The sequence below is a fragment of the Drosophila guanche genome, unplaced genomic scaffold (assembly GCF_900245975.1).
Source record: "Drosophila guanche unplaced genomic scaffold, DGUA_6, whole genome shotgun sequence".
Taxonomy (NCBI): domain Eukaryota; kingdom Metazoa; phylum Arthropoda; class Insecta; order Diptera; family Drosophilidae; genus Drosophila; species Drosophila guanche.
In genome coordinates this window covers 3,079,130-3,095,432 of record NW_022995744.1, presented here as the reverse complement: position 1 = coordinate 3,095,432, position 16,303 = coordinate 3,079,130, and the positions used below count along the sequence as shown (strand labels likewise).

Below are 16,303 nucleotides of genomic sequence, written 5' to 3'. Positions count from 1 at the left end.
ATATACCTTAGTTCTAAACGATTAAATGGTGAAAAAAATACACATTAGGCTAAAACTTTTAACGCTTTCTTTAACTGCATTTGACTTGTTCTCGCAATCAGCAGCAGCTCCTTCCGATGTGGCGGAGGGGGATGGACGTACATACAAATGTGTGAAGCGTTTAGCTTTATCGCTTCCTAATTGCCGCTGCCACCCACACTCTGGCCGGTCCACATGATTTGCCCGAAGCCTTTGTGTACGCCAATTTGTTCCGATTCCCGCTGGTATAATTATAGGTTGTATGATGATCCCCAAGCAACACCAACCCCAACGACTACTCCTCCTCCTGTTCCTGCTCCTGACAACGCCTGCAGACATGTCTGATGAGTAATGAGAGTATGTCAGTGAGTGAGTGAGTGAAAGTCAGGTGAGGCTTTGCCTAATTAGTTCTAATGCCCAGCCAGCCATCTAATTGGAGGCCTTTGAAATGATGCCACAGAAGGGCTACAAATTGATTCAATTTATTGTATATTATTCTGGGTTAGGGCCAAGCCCCATAAGCCGCATCGGGTGATAGTGGTCTCCTTCGGCTGATCCGATGCCAACAATTCGGCGGTCGGTGTTCCTTTGTAAATCAATTTCACGCCAAACAAACATTAAACGTTATTTAACACAAAGTGCGACAACTGCGACAAGTATAATGATGGCAATTTCCTTGAGTACACGATGCCACTTCTCCTGTTTTCACTCCCCATTCTGGTTCCTTTCTCCATTTGTTTCAAAAGATGCTCCTACTCCGTCTTGAACTCTGGATCCGGCTCCGGCTCTGGTTGCATTGGCCCTGTCTGGCGTTGGTTCTTCCTTTGGTTCATTCGATTTCTTCGACAAAATACAAGGAATTGTGCTTTGCCCCGTCATTCCTGCAACGGAAGTGCAATTGATGGCAAATCCGAGGAAAGGAAAAGGAAAGAAGCCAGTGCGAACGTGTCGAGAGGAAAGGACGATGACGATGGCAAGGAGCAACTTGTCGATGGAAAAATACTTTGTCCCCAAACTATTATTGACAGTGTTTAAATTATTTTGCGCTTAGTTTGCCCGCACTCGCACTCGCATAAATCGCAGCATGCAGCCCCATGTAGCGTACTCTTCTCGAATCTGTGTCCGTGTCCGTGTCGGTGTCCATGTCCGTGTCCTTGCTGGAGAGCTCATTAATTTATTTATGCGAAATGCACGTGCAACGATTTACTCGATTGGAAGTGAGAAATTGTGTTAGCCAGTGGAGATTTGAGCTCTTCAATGATTCATTGCGTTTTAATGTGACAAATTCGATGGCGCTGGTTTACCCATTCGCCGGAGCCGTAGCCTGGGCTTCACTTCATTTTGATATCCACATAAAAAATAGTATTTGTCAGGTTATCGTTGTGCCAGTGCCTAATGTAAACGATGGTGTCGATGCTGAAGCTACCCGAACGTATGAATCGGGAAATAGTGTCCTTATCCACTTGAATGTTCAACATGGTATAGTTTCCCTGGAGAGCAAAGCTCAAATTGAAAAGTTCAACTATTGTTTTGCTTTCCTACCTATTTTGAGGGACAATGCATGGGCATATTGGAATGCCTCATGATGTTGTTCAGCCAGTAATTGATTATGCTCTGTCCTTTGCCCTGGCCCATTATGTGGCACAGATTTACATCGTAGGTGAAGACGTTCCTGTAGCTGTTTTTATACCCGGTCCTCGAAAAGTAAACAGGGTATATTGTATTTGTGTGAATAACGGTTGTATGTAAAGCACAGAAGGAAACGTTTCCGACCCCATAAAGTATATATATTCTTGATCAGCATCAATATCCGAGTCGATAGAGCCATGTCTGTCTGTCCGTCCGTCCGTCTGTCCGTCTTGTTTGTCGGCTAGTTCTCAGTGACTATAAAAGCTAGAGCCACCAAATTTTGCATCCAGACTTGTGTATGCTCACACTGTTACAAGTGAATTTCAAAAATGAGCCACGCCCCTTTCCGCCCTTTCCGCCCCCGCAAAAGGGCGAAAACCTCCCAAATCTACAATTTTGAAGATAAAAGAAAACTAAAATTCCATAGGGAATGGCCATATCTATCAGATCACCAAATTGGGATCCGATTGGATCATTGTTATAGCCACAATGAAGAAATGAATTTTCACTGGCGAAACCCACCCTGTCCCGCAGCTTTTATTGTTCTTTTCACATTCTCTGATTCACACTCGGCTTCTGCTTCTGCTTCACTCGGCCCTGCCTCGGCCTCTGCCGACTTTTAACCCACCCCGTCCTGCAGCTTATATTTGTTTTTTTTTGTGTGCGGGCGCTGCCTCTGCCTCTGCCGCGAGTCTGCAGTGTGAGGGCCTTGAGAAGGGCGGGGAGCTAACGGAGCGTGTTGGTGTGAGAAGTGTTGTAGATGTAGATGACAGATGAAGAAAAAATGTAAAATTTGACAAAACACCGCTAAGGTGCAGATGTAGTACCGAGTGCCGGGTATAAAAGTTGTGACGCGTAAGAAGCGTCTCACACGTACCTTCTCGTTCTTCTTGGGAACGCGTTATTTCAGCGTGGCCCTCAGCCACACATCCACCGTGATGGCATGCACAAACTTTAGGGTAAAATTGACGGTCGAATAGTCCGCACTCACCGATGCCATAATTCGACACATATTTGCTGTTGTATTCGGTGATAATCTTCCGAAAGAGCAGGGAATTCAGGGACTGCAGGATAAAGTCAAACAGAGTCACATAGAGCGAGAGGTGTAAGGAGATTTTCACCTTTTGTCCCTCTAGCATGTCCCAGGCACTGACAAGTAACAACCCGACAAATAGAGCTTTAAAGATCACTGCCATAGCCAACGTTTCCCATTCACCGATTGAATTAAATTGGATTGAGTTTTGACCGGCATATAACATCGTCAAAACTCAATTTACAATATATTATCATCAAGATCTGTCCCACGCATAACTATCAGAGCAAGAGATCTGCCGTCCATCATTCCGATGGCTTATTGGAGCTCCTTCGGACCGCAGCTGCACTTCACCCCAGGTACTGTCCATTCGCACAGCGCCTCTCAGCGTAATTAAATTGCACTGTTCAGAAGTTTTTATCCCCCAACCCTTGCCGCTGGCTGCAGCCCATATAATTTGTAAGAGACTGTCGCTAAAAATATGATAAATTACCGCGGTTATGGGCAGCAGGCAGCAGAGCAGCAGGCAGCATAAATTCAAAAAGAGCCGCTATTTGCTGCTAACCAAATCTTAATTATAAATCTAAAGGAAGCACTTGCAACCCAAAAAAAGAGGAGACAAAAAATGAGAAAGAAATTACCGCAAGCGCAGTGCAGAAGCAGGACCAGCAGGAGGACACGGGGGAGGAATGAAATGATGATTTAATAGAATGGTCTGCGGGCACCGCCAGCTGCATGGCGGCCTGAATGGCACCCTGGCTGCCTGGCTGAGCCGAATGAATGGGATCTGGACGAGGACGAGGACACGGGCGAGGACTCCGACTCGGACTCCGGGGAGGAGTTGGCGGAAATGACTCCATAAGCTGCTGCAACCATAAACCGGAAGTTAACAGACTTTCGCTGATGTGGCACTTTTCAGGGTGCTGCTGCTGCAGCAGGACTTCTCTGTAGGACTTCTCCTCGACTCCTCGACTACCGGTCGGACACTCGGTCGACACGCTCGGCGGGCAGTCTGCAAAATTGTGACAGCGCATGGCCGCAGGATAATCAAATAATTTTTTTCCCTCACAGACCTCTGCATTTTTTTTCCTGGTCTGGGCTGGACTGGTCTGGAACTCCTGCTGGCTCGTGAATTATTGTTGCAACATTGCCACAAAATGCTAATTGCCCCATACGATACGATCGAAGCGAGGAAACCCAGAAACCAAATCAAGAACTTGCCTTCTCCAGCGTTCGGCTGAGGTTCGGGAGGGGGTTTGATGTGCAAAACTTTTCCAAATTGCAACTGTCATTGATTTTGCCTCATTTTGACAGTTTCCATTTTCTTTTGAGGTTCTTTCGGGGCATATTCTCTTCTCGCTTCTGCTTTGTGCCTGCTCTTATCGCAATCTGTCGAAGATTGGCAAATTGCATTGGCTTAAACATTAATAAATCACATGAAAAATGTCCAGAAAACTTTTCCGCAACCGAGAATCGAGACAAAGGTGCGCGCGTGCTCTCTATGAACTATGATGGGCTCCTTCTGCATCGTTGATAACTCTCTACTGTTCCCAGAACAGTGCGATCCTTAACTGCTGCAATTTTATAGCTATTAAAAATATTTACGCAACTCAATCGCATGCTCAATTTCATTTGAAAATGTTTACGGTCGAAATGCTTGCAATAAACGTGGAAATAAATTGTAAATGAATCGGAAGAGGGCCTCGGGTTGTTGTGTCATTGTTCTGTTAGGGAATGGAGGAAGGAAGAGGCCTCCTCCGCGGTTATTTCTCTGCCTCTGAATGGTGCTCTTTTATACTTAAATATCGAGTTAATTTGATGTTGTACATTAGCCTTATTCGCAAGGAATGGGAGCAACTTTAACTGCTCTCTAGGCAACTCTAGGCGACGCCAACAGAGTTAATGAGGAACCAGCAGCAGCCACGTGGAGGACTCCGAAAAGTTCGTCCAACATTCTTTCAATGGATTGCCGAAGAGACGCGCGACACTCTTCAAGAAGCTACTGCTGTTCGGAATAATGACGATGATTCCTCTGTTCATTTGAATTGTGATTAAAATGCAGCGTATAATTTCTGCACCCTGTTCCAAGGAGTGTCTGAGTCGCTGGTAGCATGTGCGCCGTGACGCGCGTGGGTCCTGGTCGGGGCCCGGGTATGGGTGGGAGTCCCAAGAAGTTTTGTGCCTCGTTTCACACTTTGTCTGACGGTGCAGAAATTCCGGAGAAGCAGAAGAATGCGGCAACGTTGTGGGAACTTGAAGAAAAATTGCAAAAACCGCAACTCGTGTCGACTTGATGTTAGAATAATGAAGAGGCAAAACTTTTGCGCAAGGCATGTAATTTTTCGCTGTGACAGCCGGCCCTAGTATCCTCTCTCCCTCTTCCCTCAGCACCCATCCGGACACTCCTCCCAACGGAAACGGAAGTTGTCATTCGTTTTGTGCATTTGTTAAAAAGTTACAGCTAAAAACAGAAGAAGAACAAGATGGTGAGGGGGGAGAAGAGTAAGAGGCAAAACGAAAACCAAAAACAACTCGAAACAAAAACAGCATGAAAACTTCAGTTGCAGAATCTCATTTGTTGCACTTTTTCTTGTCTACTTCAACTGGGGGCATTTCAACTGTTTTTTCACTATAACTATTTCTGTTTCGGTTAGGCCTAACACTTGGCAGAATGTCCATCTGTAGAGCCCTGCCCCGCTTGCCTATCATATAAATCACAGCGGACGGAGCCCACGTCCAGACAGTGGAGTCCGAGAGGCCGACCGCGTTATAAATGCGAACAATGACACAATTGATTGGCCAATTACGTGCGCTTCGGGGTGATTATGACGTTACGTTACGTTAGGCGAGGCACATCAGAGTCTGAATCGGAATCTCGGAAGGGGCGAACTTCATCATGGTGTGGGAGGTGTGTGTGCGTGTGTTGATGTCTGTTATGCCTGGCTAAATTTACACAATTAAATGCGTGAAATTCGTTTGAATAATTGACCAATTTTTCGGTTACTGCGTGGAAATGGGGGAGAAAATCACGAGAGGGTAGAGGAAATTCAAGCCATATACATACATATGCTTTTATATTTGAAAGGGTTACAAGTTCCCACCATTAAGGAATGACTTCATAAGGCGATCTGTAAGTTTGCAGCCATAAAATGTGCAGACCAAAACCAGAACCACCCAGCAAGATAAAATTTCCTTAAAGCCGAGTCAACATCCAAGTCGAGGATGCGACAGCGGGCCAGAAAAAAGCGCTATGAGTATGACCAACTTTATGGCCAATGGTCGAGAGTTGAGAGAAAGCCGCAGCTAATTTATTTGCCGGCCGGGCCATTTATGCGACACAGCAGCAACCAGCAAACAAGCATCGGCAGGACACGGGTCTGGAGACGCAGCAGCAGCAGGAGCAGGACCAAGCACTTCATTGTGCAGTGGCTCGTTAAAAACGCTGATTCAGTTTCATCATTAACCAGATTAATATGGCATGGCCAGGGCCCTGACAGGGCTCGCCTGTAACTCGAAACCCGAACACCCCTTTCCGGTAATGGTAATCGATGCGGATGTGGATGTGGAGGGTCATGCCATGCCATGTTCTAGTCATTGCCCAGCGAAACGAGATGGCCATGTGGTTCTCCATTGCAGGGGCACTTGAAGTTTATCGCTTTGCAGTTTGCCGAGCACCACGCCACACCAGGCCACACGACCCGGCGTATGCGCTATATTCGAAGCAATGAATTTTAATGCGCCCCCAGTCCGTTGGTTAGGTAAAGGGGGAGGGGGTATCAAGGTTTTCGGCTAATTTGTCCAACGCAATGCCCTGCCTAATTGGGCATAGAAATATGCGAAGGGGGACAGATTAGGGAAGAGATTAGCATTCCATTGATGGGCTCTATAAATACTCTTCGCTACCGACTTTCTATTTATTTATTTATTTCTGTTTTACATTGAAAATTAGTTCTTCAGTCCCGGATTATGGGACATCGTGTCGACTTCCATCAGATCCCCCACCTACCTGATCCGCACTTGTTTCCACACCACACTGACTGCAATTGCAGGATATTTCCGGCTCTTTGTGCCCTCGCTCTTGCCACGACCCAAGCCAACAGTTTATTTAGTATCTCTGGCAGCAGCATCCGCGTGGAATTGTGATAATATTTGCCAGGAAAAGTATTTACATTTGACTCAAAAGTTGGTAGCTTCCACCAAGAGTGGAGACTGGAAGGAAGGAGTTCAGGCTTCAACGCAATCACAGTTTTCGACATTTTGCGAAATTGTATCGGCGTCGAAGTTTTCTTTGCCGCTTATTTGTTTGTTGTTCTTCCCGGTTCGCTTTTTTTGCTCGTGAGAGAGCTTTACGCGAAATAAGAAAAGTTTTGGCCTTTATTTAAACAAATTTCTGGCGCAGACATGCGTGGCAATTCTTTTCAAGTTTTCCCTGCCAGTTGGAAATACTTCAAATGTTGCAATTTCGATTTGAAAGCGACCAAAAAGTGGTCAAAAGATACGGTTTCCCCAGATGGAACATGGACAACCAATTGCCAAAATTCAAGCATCAACCGGAAGCATCCCCCAACACCCCCTCAAGTGGTCTAATAGGCCTGAGAGCAGCGTCGGCCCCAACTCGTTAGTCTCGAAAAATATTATCTAATAAGCAGGCAGACGGCGAAACGGAACGGAAAAACGGCAGGCCACAAACGTCTCAACGAGGATGAACGAAGCAGGGACATCCTCCACGCAGAAAGACAGACAGACAGACAGGAAAGGACCACCAATTAAATTTCACCCGCATCAATAATCATGAAAGCAAGAATTGGCGAAAGCCTAGGAAAAAATGTCTCTCTTTTCCTGTGGATATACACGAGCGTTCCTACTATTATATCCTGCAGAAATGCCACATAAAACGAAAGCGCGAAATTAAATGGTATTACTTCGTGGGAGGGCGGAGGTAAATGTATATCTCCCTCTTGTCCCCGGCAGCAGACTTGAAGTCGACAAGCGTGTAAATGATATAAATTCAATTTAATAAAATTGTTAAAATCGCAACGACGAACAAAACGAGTTGTGGAAATGCTTTGCGCGCAGGTGAGCTGAAAATTGCTGTGAAATTTTTAGTGCCCAGGCAGGGTTCCGTTTTCCTCCATTCTGCTTCCTGCTGTTCTGGCCTGGTCGGGGAGCGAAGAAGTCACTCCCAGAACGACTACAGCGGAAGGCAAAGGCGGAAATACGCGTGAAAATTCCTAGCAATTATTTCACACAAAGTGGAAGAAGTGAGAGGTCGTAGATGGAGTCAGAGTCGTTGCTTGTAGCGTGTCCTGTCGTCTCATCGTCTGGCTGTTAGACTAGCTCTCATGCCTGGCTCCTTCATTGTGCTGTCAGTGCTTTGTGGGGGGTGAGCATAGAGACGACCCAGACGGAAGCTCTCGACCAATATAGCTTTGATAGTATTTTAAGCGGCTTGTGTGGGTTTCATTCTCTCGCCTTAATGTCACGATAATCGCATAATTTTCAATCCCCCTGGACACTGCCGTGTGAGAGCAGGAGAGGGTTGTTTCTGCTGTCGAGCGAACGAAGGTTTCCTTCCGGCAGCCTATTATGTCCCCATTCCCCCCCTTCTATCCTTCCGCCTTATGGCATATTATTTCAGTTGAAATTGTCTCATTAAATTTTTTATAAGCGCACACGTGACTTTTTCTTTAATTTTCTTTGATAAAAGCTAGAGTATTCCCTTGAGTAAATCTGTTGCTCGTCGATGGGAAATGTTAAATAATAATTCCTATATTAAATGTACGTCGAATCTGTTATCCATGGGTATACTGAAGATAATTAACCTCAGCTGAGTGTTTTCCACTCAAATCTTTCTAAAATCCCATCCAAAGCCACTCTGCCATGCAGCGCAATTAGTTGGCCTGCACTCCACTTATCACGCCACAGCCATATGCCACTCACCCTACAAATGCAGGAGGATGTAGCTCTCCCTGAGGTTCTCCACACAGTCACACCCACACCCAGAGCCACATCCCAACCGCCCTTTGGGCTGCGGTTGTCTTCATGTCTAATTTAGCGACATTTTATTGTACTTTTCACCACAATCGCTTTCCATTGTTGTAATACAATTTTCTTGTCGCATTTTAGCAAGTTATTCCTATGCCATGCCATTTTATTTTAGTTCATTTCATTTCGGTTCATTGTTGCCCCATCTTCAATCTCCTTCCCCTCCTTTGGTTGAGCTTAATGTTGGCCGCAAAGTGTTGTTTTTCTTTGCTCGGGGCCCGGGCCCTCATGCAGGTCCAGGCCTGTCCGCCTAAAAGCATGCTACATATTCCGAAATGTTTTGTGTCGCTTGCACATTTTCCAAACATTTTTGGGTGGGCGTGGCCCTGCAGCGCCCTCTAACCCGCCCCGCCCATAACTCAGCCGCAATAGCGAACTGTGACTGCGGCTTTGTCTGCACTTCTTCTCCACCAAGCAAGCGATGAGGTTGGTCCTTGGGTTTGTTCTGTCCTTCTGCCTGTCTGTCTGTCCGTTCAAGATAGTGCAAGAGTTATTGGCAAGCAATAAGGAGTACGAGTGGCCTTTGAAGGAGCCGTGTGAGTGTGTGCCGCATATGTTTTATTAAAATGCGCTCACATTTCGCTTTCAATTTGCAGACATTTTTCGACTCGTTTGCATACATTTTGAGGGAAACTCACTGACATAAAACATGCTTCATGCCATTTGCCTCAGTGGTTTTACTTCGGCAGAGAGTTTTATGGGTTCTTCGAGAAATGTTTTGTTGGCCGCGCAATCATTAAAAATGCCAAAGTCTTGGTCTCTGCCCAAGTCATTGTCCCAAATCAGGAAACTACATTTGGCACCGACTACTTTTCAATGGTAATTACAACCTTTTCTGGCAATTAACGCAGCAACAGAAAACGCTGCCAATGACTCTCTCTCTCGGTCTGCCTCTCCCTGTAAACAGTTCGAAAACAATGTAAAATAAATTACAAAGATGCCTCAAAAAGAGGCTGGGTTCATTAATATTTATAACACAGCACATTCGGATCCATACAAAGGTCTCTCCAGTGTGTGTGCATGTGTGTGTGTGTGTGTGTGGGAGAATTGGTCGGAATGAAGAACAAAGCAACCAAATTAATTTAACGCCAACGAGGCCAAAACCAACCAGCCAACAAAAAAAGCAGAAGAGCAGCAGGGCCAAATCGAAAGGCTCTGCTCATCGAAAGAAATCAACTGGGGGCCAGAGATAAAGAAGTGAAATGGAAAAAAGTAAAGTTTCCTTTTTTCACCAGCTAGACAAAAAGGTGGGAGTTGGCAAGGGAGGATAGTGTGCACCCTGCCACACTTGATTGATTTCATTCTATATACGAAGCGATTTTCCAATTACAAAAGCGCTAAAATCAGCAGAAAATCAAAGGCCATCCAACTGTGGGACAAAAGTGGCAAAAAATGTGAAAACATTTGGGGAATAACACCCTGTCTCCACTAGAAGCTTCTCATTTATGAGAATTACATTCCTTTTTTGTGTTGTGTATTTGATCGCTGCCAGATTAAGGAAAAGTCGAATAAATGTAAAAAAAAAAACGTTTTCCCAAGAAAAAATAAACAGATCAAATCATCGATAAAACATTACATCTTCCGATAGTTCTGGTGAACGTATACGATTAGTGTTTTTGATGGTATAATTCATGCATCGGATTACATGGTGAAACATTGAAACAAGCATATCAATCTTGTCAAATCAATTCGCCACGATTAACTCGGGAACTTACGATTTTAGTTTTATTTACACTGACCATGGGCGCGTTCTATGGTTAGCGGTACTGGGCTTTACATTATTATTCTTCTGAGTGCTCTTATCGATATATACACCATGGATAGAAACCAAATGCAATGAATACGGCACGAGTTCAATGGATCGTATCTCCTTATAAATTTATAAAATGAACACCGAATATATAGTTACCGCAGAATCTCACAATTTATAACCACTTCTTAAATGGAGTTATTCTAATTTCTGAAAAGTTATAACTTCTTGATTTAAAAAAAATTAAAATGCTACTCTTTTTAAACATAGTAGCGAGTGTGTTATTTTAACGAAACTCATTTTTATTTATAATTACTTAATTAATTGGTCATATAAATGTATAAAAAGTCTTTATTTTTATATCTGAAATTTGGCCTTCAGCCATCAACTGACAGAAATTGAAACAAGCTTAGCAAATCAATTCGCTACGAATAACTCGGGAACTCACGGGTTTAGTTTTATTTACATCAAAATGGCAAAGCTGTGAAGGAATTAAGAAAAATCTTCCAGATCTTAGAGCCACCAGTTGTAATTTCAGTGTTGGCAATGAAATAAAATGATCGGTTCTAATTTCTTGACAATTCTAATTTGCGAGATCCTGCTGTACCATATAAGACTGCTCGACACGATTTTGCCGTTTCGATCCAGACCAACATTTTCTGAAAGATATGATTATAATAAATTGATAATAATATTTTTTTTTCGTAGGGCAGAACTTTTTTACAAACATGTTTTTTAAAATCTGGTATTTTTTAACGCTTTTTTGAGAGGTAGTGCTTAAGTATCTTACATCTGGTTGTAATGAACTTAGCTATTCTATAAATCTGATGTACGCATCTATAATGTATACCCAAACACTTTGTGGTTTTAGCTGACCATTTGAAAAGTATTAAGCTTTGAAACCAAAAATGTTGATTTTTGTGAAGCTTTTTTACAAAATTGTTCCTTATAAAACTAGGAAAAAAATTAAATTCATGAGTCTACTATTGTTTATAAAGTCATATTTTATTTGATCGCAAAATTTCGAGTGAAATTCTTTAAATTCAATTAAAGAGGTGCCCTTACCAGTGCCAACATAAGAGATGAGACAATGTTTTTTTTTTATATATCGAAAGAACAATCGATACACGATACAGTTACAAGCTCTTCTCTTAATCAGAACGAACCACGACGGATACGATTTGTAAAATTTGTCAACCTGAAGTTTGTGCCTGGAAAACTTACTCAAAGCATTCGTTTTAAGCATTACAATTATACAACAAATATCGGTGAGTGTTTCGTTTTATCAATACACAAAACGGAAAGAGGACCCGACATCTGCACTTCCACGCTCTTCGTTTGTGAGAAAAAGTAACGCACACAAGCGCATTCATTGAATGTATATGTTTGTTCTTGTGTGTTCTTCAACGCTTTTCAGATAACAATATTGTTGCCTGGAAAACTACTGTAGCGCATTCAAATTAAACAACACGTAAAGATCAGTAAAAAGGGAAGACAACCCGAAACAGGCACTTCCACGCGCTTTATGGAGAAACAGAAACTCGCACACAGACTCATTGTCAAGTGGGCATGCATGTGCTTGCATTCATAAACATGACGTTTGCTATCTTTCATAAAATGCTGGATTTTTCTAGAACTTTTTTTTTAATTTCGTTGTTTTTCACTGCTGCCCAGAGAACAATATTGTTGCCTGGAAAACTACTTAAGCGCATTCAAATTAAAAAACAAGTAAAGATCAGTAAAAAGGGTATTCGCGTATGTGTTTATGTACATATATACACACACATGCATACGTAAAAACACATTTTTGTAGAACTTTTGCTACACACATATGTATGTAAGTATGTATATTTCCATTTCGATAATTTACAGAAAAAACCAATTGCGAAAATGCCAAAGATTAAACTGCAGTCCTTGGAGGGTGAAATCTTCGATGTCGACATGGAGATCGCAAAGTGCTTGGGAACAATCAAGTTTATGCTCGTGGATTGCAAGTTGGAGAATGATGAGACCATTGTGCCCCTGACGAATGTGAATTCCTTCGTTTTGCGGATGGTTCTGACCTGGGCCGAATACCATAAGGACGATCCCGAGCTTACTGAACATGATCTCAGCCCATGGGACGCTGATTTACTTAAGGTAGACCATGGCACACTCTTTGAGCTAATACTGGCCGCCAACTATCTGGATGTCAAGGGTTTGCTCACGCTGTGCTGCAAGACCGTGGCCAACATGATCAAGGGCAAGACACCAGAGGAGATGCGTCAGACTTTCAACATCACGAATGACTTCACTCCGGCCGAGGAGGCGATGCACAAGGAGAACGAATGGAACGAAATGGAGTAAGACCGCCTTACATGACCGCGGTGGACCATCAGACGGCGCTCGGCAGATGGCTGATAAAATAATTCAAAATAAAAATGAAAACGGCTTAAAAATCTCTGGTTGTATAAATTTCTGTCTGAAGATCAAGTGCCGTGTATGTTTTTAAAAGATTATCGGCACACTGTGCCGCTGCTCCAGACAGGACTGTCAATAGTGGCATAAACTCGGAGCAAGAGTGCCCAACAAAGGGAATGAAAAGGAAATCGAGGCACGGCTGGAGCCATTCAGCGCCAGGGTATTAGGTTTCTGTACGTAATGCCAGGAGTTTAACTTTTATTTCGCTACTTTTGTGCACTGTAAAGCAGTAATAAAATGGCAATTACCGCTGTAGGGTGTGGGCCTAAGACAACGGCCCGCTTGGGTCAAGGCTGTACGGCGCGTATTAATGAATTAACATGGCCAAAAAGGTTTGGACAGCAATACAAATGGTACAGCTCGCGACTGGCTGACCCTAATTCTTTATGAGCAAAGTTCTGTTTTGGTCAAAGTTTTGCAATTAAACCCCCCAAAAGAAGCTCCACGTGTTCAGCATGGAAATTTCGCTGGCAATTAGTCCCAGGATAAGGATTGGGGTTTGGGATTCCCGGGCTGAGTCTTCATTGTGTTTCAACATTTCAAATGCATCCACGCAATTTGGGGAATCAAAGGGCCGTTAAATTGCACTATAGCGCATAACAAATTGGTTTTTTCGCCGGCAACATGTGGCCCAGACACTCACAGACAAGCCTTTCTACTCAACCAGCGCCCTTGCTCCCACCATCCTATCCCCAATGAAGGCCGCAGAATTTGGTTCTGTTTTGGAAACTGTCAAGCCAACCGCGGCAAACGTTGCTCCCCGTCCTCCTCCAATTGCTTCTGCCACGGGGAGCATCGTTAACGGCATTGCTATTCTTGTCGTGCGAGTTGGAGTTGGATGGCAGTGTCTGCCTGATATATTGTTATCATTTTAACAATTGAAATTATTTCATTACATTGTGTTCCGCGCCGCTTTATTATATTAGACGTTTCCCACTCAGCCAGGAGGTGCTGCTGGGATCGCTAATAGCAGATAGTTTTGCAGGAGTGGAGTGCTCTTCGCGTTCTGCTAATGCTCCCTCTCTTCCTCCTCCTTGCGACCGCTACCGTAGACTATCCATTCTGTTTCATTTGACGCCTATTAAAAAGTTTCACTGATTGAGCAAGATGCAAGAACGAAATCGGTGTGGTTCGTTTCGCTTCTTTCTTCAAATTTAATAAGTCCTTGTGAACACGCTTTGAAGTTGGCGTTTTGCAAACTTTTCTGGAAAAATGAATGGAGATATTTACGAATATATTCGATCTTAACACGTTTATAAAATACCTTTCAGTCCCGGGAACCTTAACCCAACCTTAACCCGTTTTCGTGCAATCGGCTGTCATTATTATCGATATATTGTAATAAATTCTCTGTTAAACATAATGGAGGCGGGGAAAAATGAGGGCGCCTAACAGCACTAAAATGTGCTCTTAACATCACACAAGCTAAGAAATCACATCAATTACTAAACTAAACGTTTTGGTTGTAAACGAAAACCACAAAGGAGTAAAACTTTCTTAAAAAATGGCTCTTACTCTTTCAACGCAAAACACTGTAGATGTTTTTCATTAACAGATGTTTCATGACTCTCATCTCCCTTTGACAAGTAGGACCAATATCGCCCTATCCTACCGATTAGTGGGTATCAGAAAACTAAATTCAACAAACAGAGAGATAATTAGATACAAGGTAATGCCTCTACCAGAAGGAATGGATAGACGGATGAATGGATACTTGTGGATTCGTATTTATTTCATTTGCATTTAAAATGAAATGAAAATCAAACCAGCATAAAAATATGCACAGGCTGATCGGATCCTATCCAATATATTTATTTGGACATCATTAAAAATGCCACATTTGAATGGAGATGAGTAGAGAGGGATGGGACAGGACGAGAACCAGCACCCGCACCCGAACCAGAATGATGACGAAGACGTTGAGAGGATGACAGAGTCTCTTTTGGTGGTTTCTTTTTTTGCCTGATATGCATAAATGTCAAAGTGATTACAATGCAGGGCTCGCAATGTGTTTATCGTTTTGCAACATGCTTCACTGCCCCTTGTGCGACGTTCCCCCCTCTCCCAGAAAAGTGGCAGGGCGAAAAAAAAGGACAGCTCTAGAACGCTTCGAACTGTGAGTGTGACAACGCCCTACCCACCATCCATTCATTGAGTCAGTCATTCATTCATTCGCTTACTCGTTGCTTACACGCCCATCGAGCACAAGGAAGAGGCACAGTGGGGCAGCAACCGCAAAAGAGCAGCGTCCCATGCCATCGAATGCCCTGTCATCGTCTCCTGGAGCACCTTACCACAGTGAGCCCCCTGGATTCGTCTTGATGTACGCAGGTGCGCTTATTGACGCTCGACTGCATTTCGTTTGAGGACAAGCCGAAAATCTGAGGCAGCCAGATCAAAGCGAGAGGACAATCTCCTTGTCGTTGTCATTCCTCCCCTGCAGCCCCACGCCAAACGCCCTCACACCCAACTTAGTGGCAAGCTGTCTTCGCCATCGTCCTTTGCATAGATGGAACTTGTGAAGAGAGCCCTCTCCGAAAGCCGAAACAGAATGAAAAGGCAACGTTTTAATATTTTCGGGGCACTCGAAAATCCTTTCCGAGCACATTTCATGGTCGCAGAACAATTTCCGGTCCGCTCCGGTCACAGTTGGGCCACAAGTATTCCTCCTTTGAGCCTTGAGTTCTTGCTCGTTGGTGATTTGCAAGTATTAGAGTGAGCTGAGCCGAATGGCTCCAAGGATTCAATAAAGCCTTAAATACATGCTCTAGAGTGCGGCCAAGAGCGTGCATCGACAGCTGCCACACAGCGCCAGCACCAGCGCTCGAAAACAAAACCAGTTGGCAGCTCCATTTCCATAGACACACCAACAATCAGACAGAAAGACAGTGAGACAGAGATGGGGTGCGCGTCTGCCAAAACACTTTGAACTTTTTAAATTTTTAATGAATCAAAAATGTTTTCACACTTTTCCGCACACTCTTACTGCTTGCCGCACCGCTTCGCACCTCACCACCTAAGCCAATGCATGTGTGCTGGCTGCCTGTCTGCAACATGTTTCTGTTGTCGATTTCCATTTCCAGCAGGAGCCAAAGGAAGCACCAAAAAACTGTGTGACAGTTCATCACTGGATGGATGGGTTAGCCCTTTCAGCCTGCACTCTTTCCCGGCTTGCTGCGCTATGCCGTGCCGCCTGCAATCCACAGAAATGTAATTGAACTTAATTCGATTTGGAGCGAGACAAGTTTTTTGACAGCTGCTCAAGTTCTCAAAGCTCCCATGGGCAATGGCAAAGCATCTCGGCTCTGTGTGTCCTTTAAAGCCATACCAAAGACTTTAAATGTACGTCTATTGCAAGGTAAAACTCG

The 16,303-nt window shown here is 43.9% G+C and overlaps 2 protein-coding genes across 3 annotated transcripts; one reads left to right on the top strand and one right to left on the bottom strand.

Moving 5' to 3' along the window:
- Window positions 1-1,349: 1,349 nt before the first annotated feature.
- On the bottom strand, window positions 1,350-2,843 carry LOC117580433. The gene is given in 5 exon segments (XM_034266988.1): window positions 1,350-1,508; window positions 1,561-1,698; window positions 2,528-2,645; window positions 2,647-2,711; window positions 2,769-2,843. Coding segments are annotated over 5 exon segments (555 nt in total).
- Window positions 2,844-11,626: 8,783 nt separating this feature from the next.
- LOC117579342 (S-phase kinase-associated protein 1-like) lies at window positions 11,627-12,913 on the top strand. Of its 2 annotated transcripts, none has more exons than XM_034265168.1 (2): window positions 11,627-11,743; window positions 12,348-12,913. In XM_034265168.1, the coding sequence occupies exon 2, from the start codon at window positions 12,366-12,368 to the stop codon at window positions 12,819-12,821; it is 456 nt and encodes a 151-aa protein (XP_034121059.1). In that variant the 5' UTR covers window positions 11,627-11,743; window positions 12,348-12,365; the 3' UTR covers window positions 12,822-12,913. The 2 variants fall into 2 exon arrangements, with proteins under 2 accessions (XP_034121059.1, XP_034121058.1); XM_034265167.1 differs by lacking the exon at window positions 11,627-11,743 and adding an exon at window positions 11,933-11,952.
- Window positions 12,914-16,303: the final 3,390 nt, after the last annotated feature.

What these genes read in the sequence shown, in the direction of transcription:
- LOC117579342 (XM_034265168.1), top strand. Translation starts at nt 12,366, where the DNA reads ATGCCAAAGATTAAACTGCAGTCCTTGGAGGGTGAAATCTTCGATGTC.